General features: G+C 33.2%; 4 protein-coding genes across 6 annotated transcripts; 2 read left to right on the top strand and 2 right to left on the bottom strand.

Annotated features, from left to right (window-relative positions):
* LOC100786233 (peroxidase 43) lies at positions 1-3,541 on the top strand. 2 transcript variants are annotated; one of them, XM_041018256.1, is made up of 4 exons: positions 1-332; positions 494-676; positions 964-1,126; positions 2,840-3,541. In XM_041018256.1, the coding sequence occupies exons 1-4, from the start codon at positions 120-122 to the stop codon at positions 3,262-3,264; spliced, it is 984 nt and encodes a 327-aa protein (XP_040874190.1). In that variant the 5' UTR covers positions 1-119; the 3' UTR covers positions 3,265-3,541. The 2 variants fall into 2 exon arrangements, with proteins under 2 accessions (XP_040874190.1, XP_006585454.1); XM_006585391.4 differs by having other exon boundaries at positions 3-323.
* Positions 3,542-4,070: 529 nt separating this feature from the next.
* Positions 4,071-7,155, top strand: LOC100785717 (putative clathrin assembly protein At1g03050). Its single transcript, XM_006585390.4, has 3 exons — positions 4,071-4,327; positions 4,672-5,443; positions 5,877-7,155. The coding sequence occupies exons 2-3, from the start codon at positions 4,789-4,791 to the stop codon at positions 7,001-7,003; spliced, it is 1,782 nt and encodes a 593-aa protein (XP_006585453.1). The 5' UTR covers positions 4,071-4,327; positions 4,672-4,788; the 3' UTR covers positions 7,004-7,155.
* A 923-nt stretch (positions 7,156-8,078) lies between these two features.
* Positions 8,079-9,080, bottom strand: LOC100795041 (60S ribosomal protein L44). Its single transcript, XM_003531513.5, has 4 exons — positions 8,929-9,080; positions 8,525-8,704; positions 8,371-8,445; positions 8,079-8,277 (listed from the first exon to the last, which is right to left on the bottom strand). Exons 1-4 carry the CDS (start codon positions 8,929-8,931, stop codon positions 8,218-8,220), a joined length of 318 nt encoding a protein of 105 aa, XP_003531561.1. The 5' UTR covers positions 8,932-9,080; the 3' UTR covers positions 8,079-8,217.
* A 1,506-nt stretch (positions 9,081-10,586) lies between these two features.
* Positions 10,587-18,851, bottom strand: LOC100794517 (phosphatidylserine decarboxylase proenzyme 2). 2 transcript variants are annotated; one of them, XM_003531512.4, is made up of 21 exons: positions 18,464-18,851; positions 18,309-18,388; positions 18,202-18,226; positions 17,990-18,049; positions 17,340-17,408; positions 17,123-17,215; positions 16,997-17,047; positions 16,587-16,670; positions 16,139-16,230; positions 15,782-15,937; positions 15,542-15,626; positions 14,696-14,807; positions 14,158-14,258; positions 13,904-13,951; positions 12,827-12,973; positions 12,047-12,142; positions 11,888-11,962; positions 11,674-11,766; positions 11,408-11,494; positions 11,271-11,321; positions 10,587-10,882 (listed from the first exon to the last, which is right to left on the bottom strand). In XM_003531512.4, exons 1-21 carry the CDS (start codon positions 18,632-18,634, stop codon positions 10,775-10,777), a joined length of 1,884 nt encoding a protein of 627 aa, XP_003531560.1. In that variant the 5' UTR covers positions 18,635-18,851; the 3' UTR covers positions 10,587-10,774. The 2 variants fall into 2 exon arrangements, with proteins under 2 accessions (XP_003531560.1, XP_014634555.1); XM_014779069.2 differs by lacking the exon at positions 18,464-18,851 and having other exon boundaries at positions 18,202-18,221; positions 18,309-18,373.
* Between the last annotated feature and the right edge of the window lie 1,864 nt (positions 18,852-20,715).

Raw genomic sequence — 20,715 nt, 5'->3', positions numbered from 1 at the left:
TATATGTGTGTGTGTGTGTGTTTGTGTGTGTGTTATATTGTGCTCAATGGTGTGGTGTCCTAGCTTGTAGAGTTATTTCATATATAGCACCGTTGCACTTGCTTAGTGGCCTGGTAGTAATGGCGCTCTTTGTTTTGTCTCTCTTATTCTTCTCATTCTTAATGGGGATGAGTTCCGAGGGTCAGCTTGAAGTAGGTTTCTACTCCAACACATGTCCTCAAGTAGACTCAATTGTCGGTGCCGTTGTTAGAGACGCTGTTCTCTCTGACCCCAACATGGCTGCTGTCTTACTCAGACTTCATTTTCACGATTGCTTTGTTCAGGTAATTGAGGTCTATCTCTCTCTCTCTCTATATATTTTAATAATATTTATTGTGTTTTTATATATATACATGGGTATGTGTATACGTTGATGTTTCCTTTTCATCCTTAATTTTGGTTTTTATTCGGTGATATGATGTATATGTATTGGATCAATATTATTTCATTTCAGGGATGTGATGGTTCAATTCTGATTGAGAATGGTCCACAATCGGAGAGACATGCATTTGGACATCAAGGGGTTAGAGGGTTTGAAGTGATAGAAAGAGCCAAGACAAAATTGGAAGGCTCTTGCCCCGGCTTGGTTTCTTGTGCAGACATAGTGGCTTTGGCAGCCAGAGACGCTGTAGTCATGGTCCTTACCTAACTAACTTCATTATTAGTTAATTCATGCTTTTTCTCTTCTTGCTCATATTTCTATACATCTTTAAAACAAAAAAAGAGTTATGTAAGATGCCTACACAAATATATATATGTTTATATGTTTGAAAAAGTGTTGAATGCATGGTTTTAAATATCAAAATATGTGCATCAGAAAATATCAAAATATCTTGATGTTGTGATCATAATTATGATTGCATGCGAACTGCCTTTTAAAACCATGGTTGGATGATATATTTTATTTTATGTACATGCATGCAGGCAAATGGGCCGGCATATCAAGTTCCAACAGGGAGGAGAGATGGGTTGGTTTCCAATCTTTCGCTTGCAGATGACATGCCAGATGTTAGTGATTCAATTGAGCTACTCAAGACCAAGTTTCTCAACAAGGGTCTCTCCGTGAAAGACCTTGTTCTTCTTAGTGGTACTCTCTCTCTCTCTCACACACACCGTACACAAACAAAAGCACATACATCTTTGTCATGCTGAATAGGTGAGATCATGGTTGTTGAGAAGGAAAGGTAATATGAACCTTGGCCAAAAGCAAAGAATATTATTTGACTTTAGACATGCAATAGCTAAATTACCAAACATATGCATATAACTTCTACACTCCGCTTTAAAATACAATGAAAGCAAGTGAAGGAGTTCTGTACCCAATTTGGGAAATTGATGGTGAAGTCCTGAGAATTATTCGAGAAATTCTGATTATACAATAAATTTATATTACTTTTTATACAAATAAGACAGAAGTAAGAAAAGAAGAAAGATAACGTGTAGATAGGATAAGTGTATTGAAAAAGACAGAAAAATAAATAAATAAATTATTGTATGAATTTGTTTTATGAATATGATCGATATCTTTTGTTTAAATATATGATATGATATATGAATGAGATCATCAAACTTTAACAATATCTCTTCCGCTTTTGACAATATTTCCGGATTCAATAAACGTTGACATAACAACTACCTTTTTTTTTATTAATAAAATTATAAAGCAATAGGGGTCTTAGTACCTAGGATTCTGAACTGTGCCGTATGTTCCATTTATCCATTTAGGATAATGTTAGCTAAAAGGATCCATCTCATAGATGTGTATATTAATTATTAATTTAATGATGCGTGTGAGAGAACTTTGATTTAATTCATGTCTTTCTATCAAATTCGATTAGTTGTATGTTGTTTACTAATAATGAAAGAATACGGTTGCTAAAAAAATAAGTGGAGCATTTAATTTTACTAATAAAATATTGTAATTGTAACAATAGGCTGCCCTTTGAGCTGTATTTCTCTGTGTGCTAGCTAGAGCTAGCTTTCGTTTCATTGGTTTGGTTTTACCTAATTCATCTGCCTAAAGTTTCGTATCAAACCGAACGCAAAATCGTGGCAGATGGCAGTTCTAATATTACACATGGTGCACATGCAACGTTACAGTTGTAATCCATATTAATTGATATTGATAGAGATCTTTGCTTGTTGTCTTTTTCTCTTATATTTACTATTTTATACTTTCTGATTACTTGAGAACCTATTTACTGGATTTCTGGGGAAATAGCTGGGTGATGCTCACGACAGTGGCAAATATAAGCTAGAGTAATATGAGCAAGTAAAGAAAACGGACTCTTTTTCTGGTAAGCAAAGAAAATATAGTTAATGTTATTAACACATAGAGTGAGACAAACTCCAAAACATGAAATCAATTAACGTGAGATTATTTAAATTTAATTAAATATTTTAAATTCAAGTCTTAGAAATATAATTATATTAATCATAATAATTTTATATCATTTAAATATGATATCTCTAACAAAGGATACAAGTACTATTAAAAAAAAACCGAGAAACAATAATTTGGTTTCTCAAATTGACAATACTAATAAATTAGTCTTTACTTAATATTATAAGAAGGAAAAAATTATTCATCAACTTTAAATAACTATAGAGTTAATTTTATTTTTTGTTAGCAATGTCTCACATGACTTGTCAATTATATCATGATCTACGTGACAACCCACTTAATGTGTCACGTGAAGTATACTATTAGACTAAAGTGGTGATGATGATTATGAAAGTTTAGGATTATTTACTTGTTTGTAATATGGTAATATTTTATTCATTTTTAAAATAATTTTAGGTGCGCATACAATTGGAACCACAGCGTGTTTCTTTATGACCAGAAGACTGTACAACTTTTTCCCAAGTGGTGAGGGGTCAGACCCAGCAATTAGCCAAAACTTCCTCCCTCAGCTAAAGGCAAGGTGCCCTAAGAATGGAGATGTTAATGTTCGTCTAGCTATTGATGCATGGAGTGAGCAGAAGTTTGACATAAACATTTTGAAGAACATAAGGGAAGGTTTTGCTGTGCTAGAATCTGATGCCAGACTCAATGATGACATAGCCACCAAGAATATCATTGACTCCTATTTTTCTCCCTTCAGTCCAATGTTTGGACCTTCTTTTGAAGCTGATTTTGTTGAGTCAATTGTGAAAATGGGCCAAATTGGTGTCAAGACAGGTTTCCTTGGAGAGGTTAGGCGCGTGTGTTCAGCTTTTAATTGAAGTAAATACGCATGCAATTAATGATCAATTGGTCATAATAAAAATAATGTATGGCTTCTAGCTAAGTTATTTTTTGAGTGGAAGGCTTCTGCACTTCATTATATCTATTGTTATTGTGTAATTCAACTCGGTAATGTGCACTTCATATGTGCAAAGTCCCACACCTCTCGCTTGTTTGGTTTGGGCAAAATGTCGTCAATTCTCATTATATGTTCGGTTTTGAGTCTGTTAGAGCATGTTCCATGGAAATTATTTATGAAATTCTTAAATTCAAGAATTAGTTATGCAATTTTATTTTTGGAGCATCTTTGTATAAGTAATTTTCTAAAGAATTTTTAAAAAATTGAGATAATTGTGGAATTAAAGATTGTATCATTAGAAAGTTCGACCACATTTGGGTGCGACGATAACTTTTCTGACTTGCTCATTTCTTTTGGTTGATCTCCCTCGCAATAGTGACAAATTAAGCTGGCCAAAGTCGGTTGAATATGAATATATGATGTGAGAAATTGCCTTTTGCACTCGTGATTAAAAAACTTAATTATGTTGATCACGTTGATATTTTAACGTGATTAAACAATTGGATTGTGAAAAATCTTAATTAAAAAGTGGGAAGTTTTAGCATTCACTCGTGGTTAGAAAAGTTTTGCTGGTCACGTTGCCTTTGAAAAGGTCAAAGTCAAAGGGTGATGAGAAAATCCAATCTAAACATTTCTCCTACCAAATATGGCAAAACCAAGATTGTCATCATTAGAGCCAAAATGCTTTCTAATGGGTAATGCATGCATTACTATCATTTAATCTCCTTTGGTTCCCACATTTTTAGGCGACGAAAACGGGTAGTGCATAGCCAATTTGACCTAAGGTTGTAATGCTTGCCCGAGACAGGAACAGAAGAAAGGGGAGAGGAATCAAAGGACAGATAGAATCAACTATCTCTCTTTTCCTTCCTCGTCCTTCTTTTTTCTCATTTCCTTCTAAACATAAAATGCATTTGTGATTCTGCCACAATAATTATAAGTTCAGAAATCTTAATTACTGCCCTCTGGTCCTCTTCAAGCAGGTAGGGTCCCCCAATTTCCCATCACCCTTATATAACACTTTACCATTCATAATTATTTTATGTTTCTAATAAGTTGTTGATAACCAGTTTTCTTAAGGATATTAATTAAAAAATTAAAAGAAGAAAATATTTATTATGAAAATCACATGAAAATATAAAAAAGTCACAATTTTGTGCATTCAATAAAATGATTCTTCTTCTAATCTTTTAATCAATGCCCCAAAGATACAGGTTAACATTTTTCTTCTCATAAATATTTTCATATCCAGGAATCAAAACTTATCATGTTTGAAATACTATGTTAATGCTATGACACTTGACAAACTAATTTAATAAATTTGCAGGTCTAGTAATTTTGAACATATTTGATCAGGTCATTATATTGAACCAAGTTGAGAACATTTAGGTCCTCTAAATCCTGAGGAAAATAAAAACAAAAATCTAGGAGCTAAAATAAAAGCATGCCTCCAAGCTCTAAATTCAGAAGAGCCCTTGGGGCAGTGAAGGATCAAACAAGCATAAGCCTAGCCAAGGTGGGAAGCAGCACCTCACTTGCTGACCTTGATGTGGCCATTGTGAAGGCAACAAGGCATGATGAATACCCTGCAGAAGAGAAGCACATAAGGGAAATTTTGAGCCTAACATGTTACTCTCGAGCATTCATCAGTGCATGTGTTAATACCCTGGCAAGGCGTCTCAACAAGACAAAGAGCTGGACAGTGGCATTGAAAACACTCATTTTGATTCAAAGGCTGCTATTAGAAGGTGATCCTGCCTACGAGCAGGAAATTTTCTTTTCAACTCGTCGAGGGACTCGGCTTCTCAACATGTCTGATTTTCGTGACAGCTTAAAATCTGGTTCGTGGGACTTCTCTGCATTTGTTCGCACTTATGCGTTGTATCTAGACGAAAGGCTTGAGTACAAGATGCAAAGCCGGCGTGGAAAACGCAGCATGTATAGTTTTGATGAAGATGAGGAGGAAAGGGAAAGAGAAAAAGAAAAGGAAATCATTGTAAGGTCCACACCGGTGCGTGACATGAAGTTAGAGCAAATCTTTTCCAAAATGCAGCATTTGCAGTTGCTGCTTGAGCGCTTTTTAGCTTGCCGTCCCACAGGTTTGTATTTGTAATTATTATTAGACAACAAAATGTTCTCCCCAAAATATTTATAGGACAAAACTTACATGCAATTCTTTAGATTCTTTGAATTTCATCTAACTAATCTATGTTATCTTTAATACAAACTTTTACTACACGTATTACTGAAATGAAACTCTAATTTTGATCAGAGAACACCACTGAAAGCATCTAAGGAATTGCATTAATATTTTAGTTTGTCCTATCTTAATCATCAGTCAAAATGCATCATTTATTATCTTTCATCTTGATTAAACATGTTTATTTAATCGAATATCTTCATTCATGTATATGTAAATCAATCAGCTCACATCCTTGTTTCACTATGATGAATAATCACAATTTTTCCAATTATTGTTTTACATGCATAATATAAAAGTCAATCTCATGGTTATTTATTTCAATGCAACAGGAGGTGCAAAGAACCATCGAATTGTGATAGTGGCTCTCTACCCGATTGTGAAGGAGAGTTTTCAGATATATTATGATATATCAGAAATACTTGGTATCTTAATCGATCGCTTCCCTGACATGGATGTGTCAGACTGTGTTAAGGTATATGACATTTTTTGCCGCGTTGGAAAGCAGTTTGATGAGCTAGACCTCTTTTTTGGATGGTCCAAGAGCATTGGAATTGCACGCTCTTCTGAGTACCCTGAGATTGAAAGGGTCACACTCAAGAAGCTAGAGGTCATGGAAGAGTTTATCAAGGACAAGTCTGCCTTAGCACAAAGCAACATACCTGAAGCAATAGAATATAAGCACCAAGAAGAAGAAAAAGAAGCTTACGAATCGGAACCGGAAGAGGATGTTAATGCAACGAAGGCGCTACCACCACCACCAGAGGAAATCATCGAGGAACCGGTTGAAGAAGTGAAGGAAGAGCCGAAGGAAGAAAAAGTTGTGCAGACAGAGGGAGATTTGTTGAATTTAGGAGATGACATGATGACAAGTGAAGCACATGGAGAGAAACTAGCCTTGGCTTTGTTTGATGGAGCAGCACCAGCAGCTGCAGGAGGTGCCACACAAGCACTTCCATGGCATGCATTTGATGAAGGGGGAGATTGGGAAACAGCACTGGTGCAATCAGCAACCAACTTGGGAAACCAAAAGCCAACATATGGTGGTGGATTTGATACATTGTTGTTGGATGGCATGTATAAACAAGGAGAAATGAATGCAGCCATGCAAGGGCAAGGGTACGGGGTGAGTGGAAGTGCTAGTAGTGTGGCACTTGGTTCAGCTGGAAGGCCTGCAATGCTTGCATTGCCAGCACCACCAACATCATGGAGTGGGAGTGATTCTAACAATTCTGACCCATTTGCAGCTTCATTGGCTGTGGCACCTCCTTCTTACGTGCAAATGTCAGAGATGGAGAAGAAGCAAAGGCTTTTGCTTGAAGAACAGATGATGTGGCAGCAATATGCAAAGGAAGGCATGCAAGGACAAGCAGCACTAGCAAAATTACACTCTAACAACAACAATAACAATTCTTACACTGGAGGGTATCCACAAAACTACGGCAACTATTATCGTTAACTAGCGTCTCACTATTTTTCCTTATTTTGAGGGGCTTACCCGCCCCATTAGAAACACTTGTTTTCAATCTTTATTATTAGAGTATGAGTATGAGGGAAAAATGACATTAAAGTCTAAACTAATGGTATTGTTGTCTTTCTTTGCCCACTTCAGAAAGCAAGTAGTCGCTAATGATTTATTCGCAGTATCTTCCCGTGTGCACAAATCGAAAGAAACTACATCTTTACTTTTCCCTCTATACTAAAACTAAATTACTATTACTTCCTAAGAAAGAAAATACTAATGAGAGCTCCTTTTTTTATCAAAATAATAAGGATATTCTTTTGATTGATTTGCCTTAATGAAACCAAATTTCAATTAGATTAGTTTAATTTTAGAAAATTTCTCTAAATACAAGAATTGATCCATGTATCTAATTTAATAATGTCAACATTTTAGTTATTCTAAAAAAATCTTCACCGCATTAATTTAACATGTATATTACATTTAATAAGGACCTTCTTCGGTTCCTTGCTAAGATCTGTTCTACAGACGACAGTTGCAGGAGCTATGAAAATTGTGAGACACATTAACAAAATTTATTAAAATAACAATATTTTAGAATTGTTAATACTTTAGAATATGAAGGAATAACTATTACGAGTTAAAAATAAGAACCTTTCGATTATTTATGATAAGAATTGAGGTAATGAGGAGAATTGTTTTACAATATTCACTAGAGTGAAACAGAAAAAGAAAATACTAACAATCCACGAGTGTCCCTAAATTTGCAAGTAAAGAAAACATCTTTATATGAAAGCAAAGAGGAAAAATGGCAATCTCCATATCCATGAGAATTGCAACATCAAATGAGGAGAAGTATACTTAAAATGTTTTCTTCACAAGTTCAAACTACACCAAACGGATAACACTTATATCCTAAAATGATAAATATTTCTATTTAATTGTAGTATAACATTATTAGCCATTATAAAAATCTACACACGAAAGGAATTTTTATGTGGCAGCTGATACTGCCCCAAGCAATAGAATAGTATCAAAGCATAAAAATAGATTAAGATTGCAATCGTTGAAATTAGCAAAAATAGTTTTAATTTCTCAATCACGAGGGTATTGCAAAATAATAAAATATAACTGGGCAGAAAAATCCAGAGAGAAACTAAAAGATTCCAACATTGCTGAAACATAAAAAGCTGCGAATCCTAATTCGCAAACTAGAACAGAGATGTTCCCTTGCCCTTCTTGTCACCACCAATCTCAAAGTGCTTGCACCTCTGCACAACAACATAGACAGGAACAAACCATTAGCCACACAGCACATGCCAAACAACCACTTTAAACCATTGTTTTGTTTACCATATACTAACCTTAATAGCGTGTTGGGAGACATGCTTGCAACCCTGGCATTGCAACCTCAGAACAATCTTCTTGGTGGTCTTAGCCTAATCAATTAAAAATAAAAATGTTTTTGTCAGGAAAAAAACTCCTAATTCCTATGCACTTAGGTTAACGAGAGGTTACCTTCTTGTGGAAGACGGGCTTAGTTTGTCCGCCATAACCAGATTGTTTGCGATCGTAACGGCGTTTTCCTTGGGCAGCAATGCTATCTTTACCCTTCTTGTATTGGGTAACCTTGTGCAGGGTGTGCTTCCTGCACTCCTTACTCTTGCAGTATGTCTTCTTTGTTTTCGGAACGTTCACCTGTTCACAACAAACAAAAGGAAAAGCATTTTAACATTTTTGCAGCGTACTACCAAACACGACCTAATAACCAATTCCGCAATTTCAAATCTAATTCACTTAGCTAGCTAACTAGGGCTTCAGCAAAATTCAATTGAACTCCAAAAACACAAAGCCTAGGGTAGATGAAATGGTGATAGCAGTGTTTTCGATTGCTGATGAATAACAGTGGAAGAGAATGTTACCATGGTGATGGGGGCGTGCCGGAATCGGAAGAAGCAGACACTTCAGCTTTGCGCCGCGAAAATGAGGCAATGAAAGACAAGCAACGCGTTTTAATGGCTTTGGGAATTAGGGTTACACGGAGGCAAACGAGGCTGGGCTGGACTGGGCTTTCTTTTATTCCAAAAAAGGGCCCAAATTTATCCAACGCCCTTATTATCCACTCTAGTTAACAATAGAACCTTGCTAATTTTCTTTTAAATCCTAAAAAAGTTCATATTAAATAGATGTATTAGCTTTTCTATGAAATGTTATTGTAGACCTTGTATATATTTTTTCCTGAGTTTAATATTATCCATTGTTAGGATCTTTTTTTTACACCATCAACTAATAAAAAATCATGACAAATATTTTTTTAGAGTTAATTAAGTTTTTAATCTTTTAACTTCTTTGGATTCTAATTTTTAATATCTCAAATTTTATTTGACAACTTTTAGTCCTCCATTAGTTTTTGGTGAACATTTTTAGTCCCTCTTTTTTATTTTTACCTATTTTTAGTCTTCATTTATTTTGTTGTTCAAAATATATAAAAAAAAATGAGGGACTAAAAATGAATAGAACAAAGACTAAATTTGAGCAATAAAAATAAATGAGACTTAAAATTGGAAAAGAATTTGAGGACCAAAAATATTGACAAAAAATTAAGGGAGGACTAACATTTGTTTAAAAACTTTTGAAGAACTAAAAATTAAAATCTAAAAAAGTTAAAGGACTAAAAATTTAATCTAACATTTTTTTTTATAAAAAACAACAAAAGTAACATACATAATTTTTATTGAATGACAGTATAAATTTTATACTGTCTATGCATTCTACTTAAATTCATACATAATTTCCTACTATAAAGTTATTTTTCATAAATCCAAATATGCTTTATCTGATTTATATTTGATTTTATCTCATTAATAATACACATTAACATTCTTAATGTTTTTTTCATTGGGAGAATGCTTATTTTCTGTTCAAGTGTTTTTTTAATAATTTTTGCATGAGTTCATAAATAATTACTTTCAGAATTTGCATGAAAAACAAAATGAAATAACACAAGTACAGATAAATTAGGTTAACTAAATTAATTGAGACTATATAATGTAATGTCCAATAAATTTAGGTCCAATAAAAATGACAAATAAAAATGGTTTTAGAAGGGGAAAAAATAGAAATTAAGAGAAAGTTTGAAATGGATAAGCAAATTAAATTTGAAAATGGTTAAATTTACACTGCAATGATATGTTGACCTCACGGACTAGTATAATTGACAAACACAAGTCGTTTCTTTGAAGATTTCAGATTCTCAACTACTTTAGGAAGTAAAAGAAATGGTATGACCTACAGAATAATCACCAAAAACTAAGCAAAAATGCCAAGATGCAAATTACTCCTATTTATGTCACCCATGTGGATGATATATTCAATCTAAAATTATATATCATTAAACAAGTATTTTTTTTTTATATAAATCATTAAACAAGTTATAATGAGGTTATGCAATGACATGTACATATGTTCATGCATCACTACACTACTTGGTGGAAATATGCGAGGGGGGTGGGGAGGTTGTAAGTTTGCTCAGGCATCATTACTCCTTATATGAAGATTGGATTTCTATAGAGCTTAAACATATCCAAGATTTTTTTAAATAGATCAAACCGGAGAATTCCAAGTTCTAACATAGAGTCAGCAAGAGTAAATACCATACAATAATGTTGAAAAAGGTTCACTTTACAAGTTGGGAAAACATCTCCCATGATTATCCTATGATGTCATGATTAAAAGAAATCAGAGTTCAATTTCAACATTTCCTATATATCAAGACAATTTCCTCGTGGAGACACCCAATCTCATCCCTACAGAAACCAAGGTCTCCAGTGATCTGGCGCTATTTGCTAAAAGGTCTTCATCAATTGCAATTGAATTCTGCATAGCAAAAAAAAAGAAAGAAAGAAAGAAAAAAGATGTCACGGCGTTCATATATTCCAAAATCTCAATTGAAAGCTAAAACCTCACTAAAGATGAAGTTTTTAAAATGGAAATAAATAGAACTATTTTACTTAAAAGTATATACAATGATTTAAAGAAGAGATATTTTTTACGATTTTAAAAGGTATTAGTTTTGTGATTTGGCATTTTGACATCAGTTAAAGATGCCCCGTAGAAAGATCATACCAAACATATGAATCAAGGTCAGCAATATCAGGAACCAGGACAATATCCAACTAATTAAATTTCGAACATTCTAACAATAAGACTAAATAATTAATTTTAAAAAATAAAGATAAGCAGTATAACCAATTAAAATACCAACCTCTTCAAAAACGCAAATTACAGTGCTTCCACCGAATGAGAAATATCCAAACTGTAAATTAAACAAATAAACGTCACTTAGAAACAAAGACAACATATAAGATAGGAAAAACGGTAATCAACGGTAACTTGCCAAACCTCATCTCCCTTCTTAACATAGTCGCCCTTTTTCTTTGTAAAAGTAATGCTACCAACCATTGTAGCTCCAATTGCAACAAATGCCACCTGAATAAAATTATAAGATACTGGTCAATAAAGGTCTGCAACTATAAGCAAAAATGAAAGTAGAGGCAGTAGATTATAGGTAACTCAGATAATAATTCACAAACTTATGGTATAAATTTCAGCAGGATATAGTCATGAACTCAACAATTCAGACAAAGAAATTAATTGCAATGACCAACCTTTCCAAAATCTACAGTTGAAACTATTGAAACAACTCTCTTGTTCTCCGTGAAGACATTGCAGTACTTGCTATTTACAGCAATGGGATTGACCTGAGGAGTAGAACACAATAGGGGGAAAACACAAATGAGAATTAACAGAAAGAAAATAGACAAATATATATATATATATATATATGACTTATCATTTTTCTCAAGTTATTATTACACATACAGTATACAAGCATCCAGGGATATCTACAGATTGCTCAATAATTCCTGATACTGGAAAATGGAAACGGTGATAATCCTGCAACAAATATATGTTAAAATGAAAAATTGAAATCAAATTATATACAAAATTAAAATGACAATTAAAGAAAGCACCATTCACCTGTGGTGCCAAACGGAAAATCACCATTGGTCCATCAACAAAAGCACTGGAACACATTTCTTTCCCCAAAAGACCTTGAACTGAAAACTTTCGACCCTAAAAGTAACAACAAATAATCCCAAAAGCACTTCAGTTGGCATACATAAAGTTGAAAAGATTAAAGGAGAAGAGAATGAGATATATCCCATATTTTAGGGAATCTAATTTTCCTTGCCTCTAGCTTGGCAATAATTCTGTCAATGGGCTTAGCTTAATATTATATTGTAAGTTATAATTTATAACCTCTTGGAAATAAAAAAAACATTAAACAGAAAAAGATCATAAAAAAAAGCAGTGAACATTGTAGTAGCTACTAGTTACCACAAACAGTATGATCATTTCATCATTATGAATTGTTCAACCGGCTTGCCCAAAAAAGAAATTGTTTAAGCATCTAAATTGTTTCATATGTTACCAATCAAGCTTGATCTCATGCAAAACAGCAACATCACAAAAACAAACCCCAGATCGTACTCTCATAATTGCAAAACCATTTCCTCCCCCCACACCTCTGTCCTAAAGTACGGTGAGTCAAACAGGCCCAAGTTCAATGAGTAAAGTTATAATTGTATCATTTTTATTCAAGTCCAACCTGAAAATCAGAAACAGTTTCCAGCTTCTGACTGATTGATGTCTTAAATGCAGATTTCAAAATTTGATTATAAAATATTTTAAAAAACTGTTTTTTTTAGATTAGAAGCCTTCCATATTCAATTGAATTGTAAGAAAGAAAAAAAATACCTTGATCCAGAATCTTGTACTATCATCAACTGATTTAAATGCCGTAAGACGGCAATCTGCAGCACATACAGCAACATCATCACGTTCAGCAGAAGCAATTGGTCTTGAACCAGGCTTTAACTCACGTATGAAAAATTCGTTGAACGTCTGCCCAGAACATAAAGATAGGTGTTATGTAACAAGATAATCACTACCATCATAAAGTCATACATTCTTTTCGACACAGGCATTGCCCTGAAATTTCATTCTCCACTGTTCACTCCAATTGATTGTACAACCAAAAATGCAAGTTGTTAGTTAAATGGAAAACAAATTCTTTCAGTTCCCCCTTAGACCAAGTTATGCTGGGATCAATAGAGAAGATATATTCAACTAGAAAGCAGTAGGGATTCTACAACAATCTAACTGAAACCAAGAAGTAACTTCAATGGTCAGGGTGGAGGGAAGTTTGATATACATATAATAAAATGCATGCATATGTATGAAAACTAAAAAAAGTATTCAAATTGTTGGTTTCATGACTGGCAGGGAAAATCCAAAATTAAACAAGTTAATACACATAAGCAATCAATGAAAAATGCAACCCACAAAAGCATATGGATAATGGTAAACAGAAGATTTCAAAAATAACTAAAGAAATAAGAAGATAATACACAATGTTATATTCAGTGTAATTGTCAAACATTATATCCGGAATAAAAGCCATTAACCACAGTAATGCTTTCCAAAAAAAAAATTAACCACAAAAATGTTTGGAGGTCACAGAGATGAAAATCATCAGGTTATTTTAAAAAATAGACACTGAGTGATATGATGCAAGATGCAAGGCATGGCTATAGCTTAAGCAAACAAAGGAGAAACAATAATGTTTGTTGAAAAAAATTGGCAGCATATAATGTTTAATTTTATTAAAATTAAGACATAAGACTGTATGCATATGATGAATAACCATTAGGTTCAGCATAATCAAAATGAACAGGCAAAGCATCCTACATAACTAACAGGGTCAAAGTGTGTTCAGGAGCAATTATGCATCAATAACATATCAACTTAAACTCATTACAAAGTTTGACCAACCTTAAAGTGTTCCAGTGGATACTTGACTTCAGCCAAATTGATTTGATCCTACAACACAATAGTTACATCTTTTATAAGAAGGGTGCAAGTGCAGCACCAAGAACTAAAGTAAAAAACAGAAAGAGTAAATCCCAAAAAAAAAAACAATGCTGTGGTTGAAACATAGAATCAAGACACACTACAGAACTACAAACTTACATATGTCAAAATCAAAGTATGTAATTCACAAAGAAATAAAATAAGCATTGTTACACCTTAAAAGATTCAATAAATTTTGGTATATCTGCAGACGATTCAGGTGAATCCATTCGTGCTCCTTGCTTTTCAGAAATGCTTTGCAAGAGCTCCTTCACCCCTGCATAAGATAGATTTACTAATGTAAACACATAAACAAACTCAATAAAGAAGGAAAAAAAATTTCAAATCCATTTTGAATCTCATATTGGCTACAAAACCCAGGTTTCAAGTGTGATCCAAATGCCAGAAGGGTGCGTTTTGATAAATATTTTTCTAATAACTAATTGGACTTTTCATCATTTGTAATCTACTTATAATGCACCAAATGAGCTTAAAGAAATGTCAGCTAGATCTAACATATCTGTACAGCATTTTTTAGCAAGCAATATTTTTATAGCATTAATTCTACTAACAACAACACCTCAGCAATTGCCACAAGGCCCACAATAGGGAGTGGTGACTGGTAAAGCTAAATATAACAGTAGCCAAGAGCTTATTTCAATGATAATAATAATAATAACAAAAAAAGAACAAATATTAATAAAAAAAACATACCTATGTCCATTAGGCCAAGACCTATTTTTGACTGATAAATGGCTCTCATGGACAATACAATTTTTTTGTCAATTATTTCTTCAACAAGCCTTTGAGACTTCCGATCATATACCTAATGTCAAATAAATAAATATTAAATAACAAATTGAAAGGGTGAGGAGGTACAAATACAGGATTAAAGCTACCAGAATTGAGCCACAGAATTGGAGATTGGAATTGGAATTTGATCGTATTTTCTAATTTCTATGTTGGAATTTCTTTTAGAATTAGAAGCTTAAATCCTAATTGCATTACAATTCCGTGGAATTACATAGTAACTACCTTGAGTCATTTCCAATAAACCAACACCCTAAAAATTGTCAATTCCTCACTCCCACAATGAGCGATGATCCTCCCTATTTCTGCTACTGCTGCCCTCACTGACAATATCCCAACCACTGCCCTTACTTCCATTGCTATTGAAATTAAAATTCTATACTATAACTCCAATTCCACATCCAAGCATACCCTACGGATATCTCTATTTCTCTGCCTTGATGAGATGTTAAGTCGATACAATTCAAATTCTCAAGACTTTAAAAATGTTATGCAAGACAAATTTTGATATTTGGTAATAGCATGAAAAGGCTGCCAGGATGGATAGATGTTAGTAAATAAGCCTGGAAGCCTTTCTTCTAATTATGATGGATGTGAATGGGCAAACTCAGTAATTAGCAACAAAAAGAAGGAATTTCAAGAGGTCCTGTACATCCTGAAATAACTTGAAACATACATTCATGTCTGATGTATAAATATCATTGGATTGTTAAATAAAAGAAATGGAAATTGGTGGAAAATATCCTATACCAGAATATGGGATGCACTTGATCCAGATCGAATACCAACATCGTAAGATGAGAAATGTGCCCATTCGCTCAGTTTGAAAAACCACCTATACAAACAAAAAAAAAAGTTATTTTTATTTTCTCTTATGATACAAATTACATAACTATAGTTCATAAAACGGGGGTATAATCCATTAGGTCAATAAAGCTTATACTCTCTCTCATGCCCAGTCTCTCAATGCCTAAATTAGCAGAAATTTACCCGTATGAAGCCTGCTTATCTGTCAAGAATCCTCCAGCCATCACCTGGTTACCAGTCCCTTCATCAAAACAAAGAGTTAAGTGGATCATGCTGTTCAACTGGTCAGAAATCTGAAGAACCTCACCACACACAGGACAGCAATTCAATAATGGTTCCCTGCAACACCAGAAGCTAAGCAAATAAGAATAGAACAAACTTCACAGTAAGTCAAACATTATAATTATAAATCATCAAATCATAAAAAATTATATAGAGATACCAGTTAAATTACTAAACACAGTAGCACTTCGAGCAAAAGACAACAATAGGCATACAAAATTAAAACTTTTATATCTTGTAATGTAGATGGGTCATTACCGTTCTTGATGAAAAGTAAGAAGGGAAGCCAACTCGTCCATGCTCACAACACCATCTCCATTTTTGTCAGCTGCTTTGAACAGCTCTTCTTTCTGTTGAAAAATAATGTATTGACGACAGAGTAAAACATGTATATATATAAAACTAGATATTATATTGTAACTTCATTTCAAGATTCACAGGGTAAAGATTCACTATTTCAACCATGAATCCCACAACAGATTCTAGTGAATATTTGGACTTTGATATAACCAAATTCAAGGTTCTAAGTTCTAACATTCAAGATGATGTTAGTTTATAGAAAGTATAAACCATAAAATCTGACAATATGAATCAAAGTCCAAATCCAGGTACACAAACAAATTAAAGATATTTTAGAAAGCAAATAATTCAAAAATAAAAAGTAATCGAAACACATGAAGTGCAAAATAGCTAATTAGGTAGGAACCTTGCTGGTTGCAACTTGATTGCCAAAAGCATCAATCAGGTCAGAAAATTCAGAAAGTGAAAGCATCCCATCTTCATTGTAGTCCTGCATAAAACATCACTTCTCGGGTTGATATTAAATATTAGAGGATGCTACATGAGCTTAGTATAGTTAAATTATCTAGATAACAATGAATTATATGTATTCAACCAGCAATAGCAATTTGTACAACATGTTAAAAATGTGTGCTAATATTGGAACAAGGACTCAGTAACAATCATTGCCACCAAAATGGTTTCATACCACTATATCAGTACCCTCATGTAAAGGAATGAAATTATACATCATCACTTCATGTGTTACCCTCATGTCTTTTATTTAAGCCCACAATAGGCGCGGGCTATTAGAAAACAGAGGAAGATCAAACTTACCACTATAGATAAAATGCGTCTAACGAAGCCTTTCTCCGTTTCAATCGGATCCTGATAGTTCGTACTTATTATTGTTAGAAATCCCTATCATAAACAGCAATAGAATTTATATCATAGGGCATTTACCTCTACAGTGCATGAAATGGAAATGTTGCCAACCACTTTTCCAGGCACTGATGGATCTAAAAGGTTGAATACCTCGACGTCAGAATCAGAATCCTGCATAATCATATCATTCACAAAAAAAGTGTGTAAAAATAATAATGCTGAAACAGCACGGAACAAACCAATAAATGAACAATTCTAAAATCAGTGATGCACTGATGTTTTCTAATTCCCTCACCTTGGTCAGAAATTCAAGTAGATCAACCTCACAGTATCCAACAAGAGTATTGCTGGACATTCGGTTGGTCTACAAGAGAGAAAATATTAAACTCAGATGCAGTATTAAAGTTAAAACCAATTGCACAAAAAATAGGGGACAGGGGATGCAGAATGAAGACAGTTTAAAAATTTATTTTTCCTTCTTTCTTTTTGGTGGGGAGGGGGGGAGGGGTGACTAATCACCTTCGGGGATCTGAAGGTACTCAAAGGCGGGTTGCCCCTCTCAACCTGATTTTCTCTATACATAAGAATCAGGATTCAACCGTGATCATATTTTTTTCCTTCTAGTACATAGAGATTGAAAAAAAAAAATGCTCTTGAAATGCAGCAGAAAAATATCCAAAACAAGCAACATTCATTTAAAGTGACATGACACCCCCCCAAAAAAAAAATGTTTGAGGGTAAGTCATATTGGATTCCCTGCAGTCGGAAAATTCCCACATTCAGTTGATCGCAACTGTTAAATATAGATCATACCACTCATAATTTATCTCCGTAAATTTAATTCAAACTATCAATATTCATACAAAGGTTCAAATTCACGAATGCGTGAATGCAGAGAATCCATTTCCCTCGTATTGAAAGAGAAGACTAATTGTTATAGCATACCTCGAAGACAGAAATTCTTGCAACATGAGCCCCATTCTGTTCCAAAAGAAGTTTCTTTTCCTGTAGAAGAAAGTATGAGTTGCATAGAAGAAACACTGTTCTAGTTATAATTACTCAAGTTCGTACGGTGCACGTCTTCCAAACCTCCCCTTGAGTCACTTAATAACTAACAATGAAAGGAAAACATAGTGACGGTTAAAAGTAGTACTCACAGAGTTCCAAAGAGGTTTGTCTGTGCTGCACCATCATCAATAACACAAAATCAGCACAACAGAATGAATGAAGCGTATTGCAGAGGTAAGATGAAGAAGAGCTTAACTGGTCAGAGGTGTTGGTACGGAAAGTCTGTTCTCCGAGGGAAAGGCACGCAATCCATTTATCCTTGAACTTCATCTCCGCCTACAACAAAGAGAAGTAGAAGAATCAGCTAATTTAAAAAAAATGGAAAAAAAAAATAGTAATGTGCGTGTTTACGCGAAGGAGGGCGAGGAGAGCGATTCCGGCGAAGTTATCGGCGTGGAGGAGCTTGTGATCGGAAGAGCCATTGCCGCTTCTGCGGCGGCGAAAGTGAAGACGCAGACGCTCTTTGAAGCGGGCACGACGCGATCCTTTTCCTTCTGACAACTTGGAGTGTTCGTGACCCATGGCGATGGCGATGGCGATGGCGATGGCGATGGCGAATTGGATGATAAAATGGTTGATTAATTAATTGCAGTGTAGAGTATAGTAAGGTTAAGGCTTGAGGCTTGCTTGGTCAGCATCACCATTCAGGGATTCACAACTATTCAACCATCAACTCAATACACGATTGAAAGTCGCCTTTTCCCTCAGTGCACTCCACGTAAGCAAACCCAATTCAATCGTTTCAGATATTATTTTCATATAATGTTCCTTTCTACTTTCTCTTCTATTTAGTTTTTATTCCTTAATGTTTCAAATTTTTCATAAGATATTAATTACTACCGTGGACTTTAAATATAAACAAAATTTTAGGTTTTCTCAATAGACATTTTTTTTCTCTCTCCACAAAATTCAGGTTTTCATACATGCCACCCAAATAGAGTTGGCTGGCTGATGCTTTGCAAAATTCGGGCTAGGAATGTTTGATCCTTGTAAAGTTTTTATGCTTTTTCCTCACTTTGTGTCTGCGCCCTTTATGGGAGACTTGAGTTGTATGTCTTCTTTTTCAGTTAATTGATCTTGGCTGTGGGTTGTTTTTAGAAACGGTAACAATATATTCTTTAGTATATTCCTTTAAATATATATATTTTTTAATTCATTAAAATTTATTAAAAGTGGTAAAATTAAAAAGATAATCATTAAATATAATATAAAATCTATTAATTTTTATTATTTTTAATAAATTCTAGTCAATGAAAAAGTAAGCATGTGAAAAGTGTGTTAAAAAAATGTATTTTTAGCATTTCTCAAATATACATACAAGATAATCAACTTATATTAAGATTAACTCTTTTAGATTTTTAAAATTATTTTTCATTTTTATCATTATTTTTCTAAAATTCAAAGGTTATAATAAATTACTAATCTTATTCGTAGAATTATAAGAGAATGAACATTGAAAATGAAGAATAACTTTAATATATATATATATATATATATATATATATATATATATATATATATATATAAACAAAAATTAATTGATCTTTGTGTTGTTAAAATATTTAGTTAATGTCATATAATTTTATTAGTTGCATTTAAAAATAATTATTTTCTTAAAGTCTCATATGGCATTTGATGTGAAGAATAAAAATATCAATTAATTAAATGATAATTGTTGAGATGATACCATTGATGGATAAAAGTAGTTAAAAATATATATATTTAAGTCAACAAAACTGTTTTTTATTTCTTCTTATAATTGAGTTCAAAAGGTGGTCTTTCGTCAGATGTTAATAGGAGGCTACTTACTGCACATTATTGTCGTTGTGGTCATGCGCATATTCTTGTAATTTTGATGGTATAGGATTGGGCATAACTTGTGCTTCATATCATACTTGTGATTATGAAAGAAAAAAATCATACTTTTTGTAATTTATTTTAATAAAATTTATTTGATTTTTTTAAAAAAAAAGTTCAAAATGAGTATTTTTTTTATAAATTAGATTTTGAAATCGTGTGATGCAGAATTCAATTAATTCTACATATTTTTATATTTATGGTTTATTAACACCAGCAATCTGTAAGAAAATAAAAAAAACAAACACACACCACAAGCAAGTTGTTCCATTGCCCGATGGCGAAGTAATTTCTGAATTTCTCGCCTCAAAAATAAAAAATAAAAATATTTATCCAAATAATACATATGAAAGTTTATTAACACCAGCAATCTGTAAAATAAATAAAAAAATAAAAAAACAAACACACACCCACAAGCAAGTTGTTCCATTGTCCGATGGCGAAGTAATTTCTGAATTTCTTGCCTCAAAAATAAAAAATAAAAATATTTATCCAAATAATACATATGAAAAAATATTTATATAAATAATAAAAAATACTGTGCAAAGTGAGAAAACAATTCCCCTAAATTGATTTTTCACACTTCAAATATCAATTCTCTAAGAATCAATTTTTAAAGTGTTTTTTTTTCTAAGTTAAGAATCGGTTTCTGGAAAACTGATTTATAAGCTAGTTAAAAAAAACCGAGTTGAAAAACAAATTGAGTTTTTTTTTATTTCTTTTAGTTTCTTAAAAATTGTTTTCTA

This window comes from Glycine max, chromosome 8 (assembly GCF_000004515.6).
Source record: "Glycine max cultivar Williams 82 chromosome 8, Glycine_max_v4.0, whole genome shotgun sequence".
NCBI lineage: Eukaryota > Viridiplantae > Streptophyta > Magnoliopsida > Fabales > Fabaceae > Glycine > Glycine max.
This window is presented reverse-complemented; position numbering and strand designations above follow the sequence as displayed.

Excerpts from the sequence above, each read along its gene's own strand:
- LOC100794517 (XM_003531512.4), bottom strand. The coding sequence starts at position 18,634 with ATGGGTCACGAACACTCCAAGTTGTCAGAAGGAAAAGGATCGCGTCGT. Across the intron at positions 18,050-18,201 it reads ACAAACCTCTTTGGAACTCT|GAAAAGAAACTTCTTTTGGA; the intron begins GTGAGTACTACT and ends TTTCTTCTACAG. Across the intron at positions 11,322-11,407 it reads ATGTTAAGAAGGGAGATGAG|TTTGGATATTTCTCATTCGG; the intron begins GTTTGGCAAGTT and ends TTTAATTTACAG.
- LOC100786233 (XM_041018256.1), top strand. The coding sequence starts at position 120 with ATGGCGCTCTTTGTTTTGTCTCTCTTATTCTTCTCATTCTTAATGGGG. Across the intron at positions 333-493 it reads GCTTTGTTCAGGTAATTGAG|GGATGTGATGGTTCAATTCT; the intron begins GTCTATCTCTCT and ends ATTTCATTTCAG. Across the intron at positions 677-963 it reads CCAGAGACGCTGTAGTCATG|GCAAATGGGCCGGCATATCA; the intron begins GTCCTTACCTAA and ends ACATGCATGCAG.
- LOC100795041 (XM_003531513.5), bottom strand. Across the intron at positions 8,446-8,524 it reads AGCCCGTCTTCCACAAGAAG|GCTAAGACCACCAAGAAGAT; the intron begins GTAACCTCTCGT and ends TTAATTGATTAG. Across the intron at positions 8,278-8,370 it reads TCTCCCAACACGCTATTAAG|AGGTGCAAGCACTTTGAGAT; the intron begins GTTAGTATATGG and ends GTTGTTGTGCAG.
- LOC100785717 (XM_006585390.4), top strand. The coding sequence starts at position 4,789 with ATGCCTCCAAGCTCTAAATTCAGAAGAGCCCTTGGGGCAGTGAAGGAT. Across the intron at positions 5,444-5,876 it reads TTTAGCTTGCCGTCCCACAG|GAGGTGCAAAGAACCATCGA; the intron begins GTTTGTATTTGT and ends TCAATGCAACAG.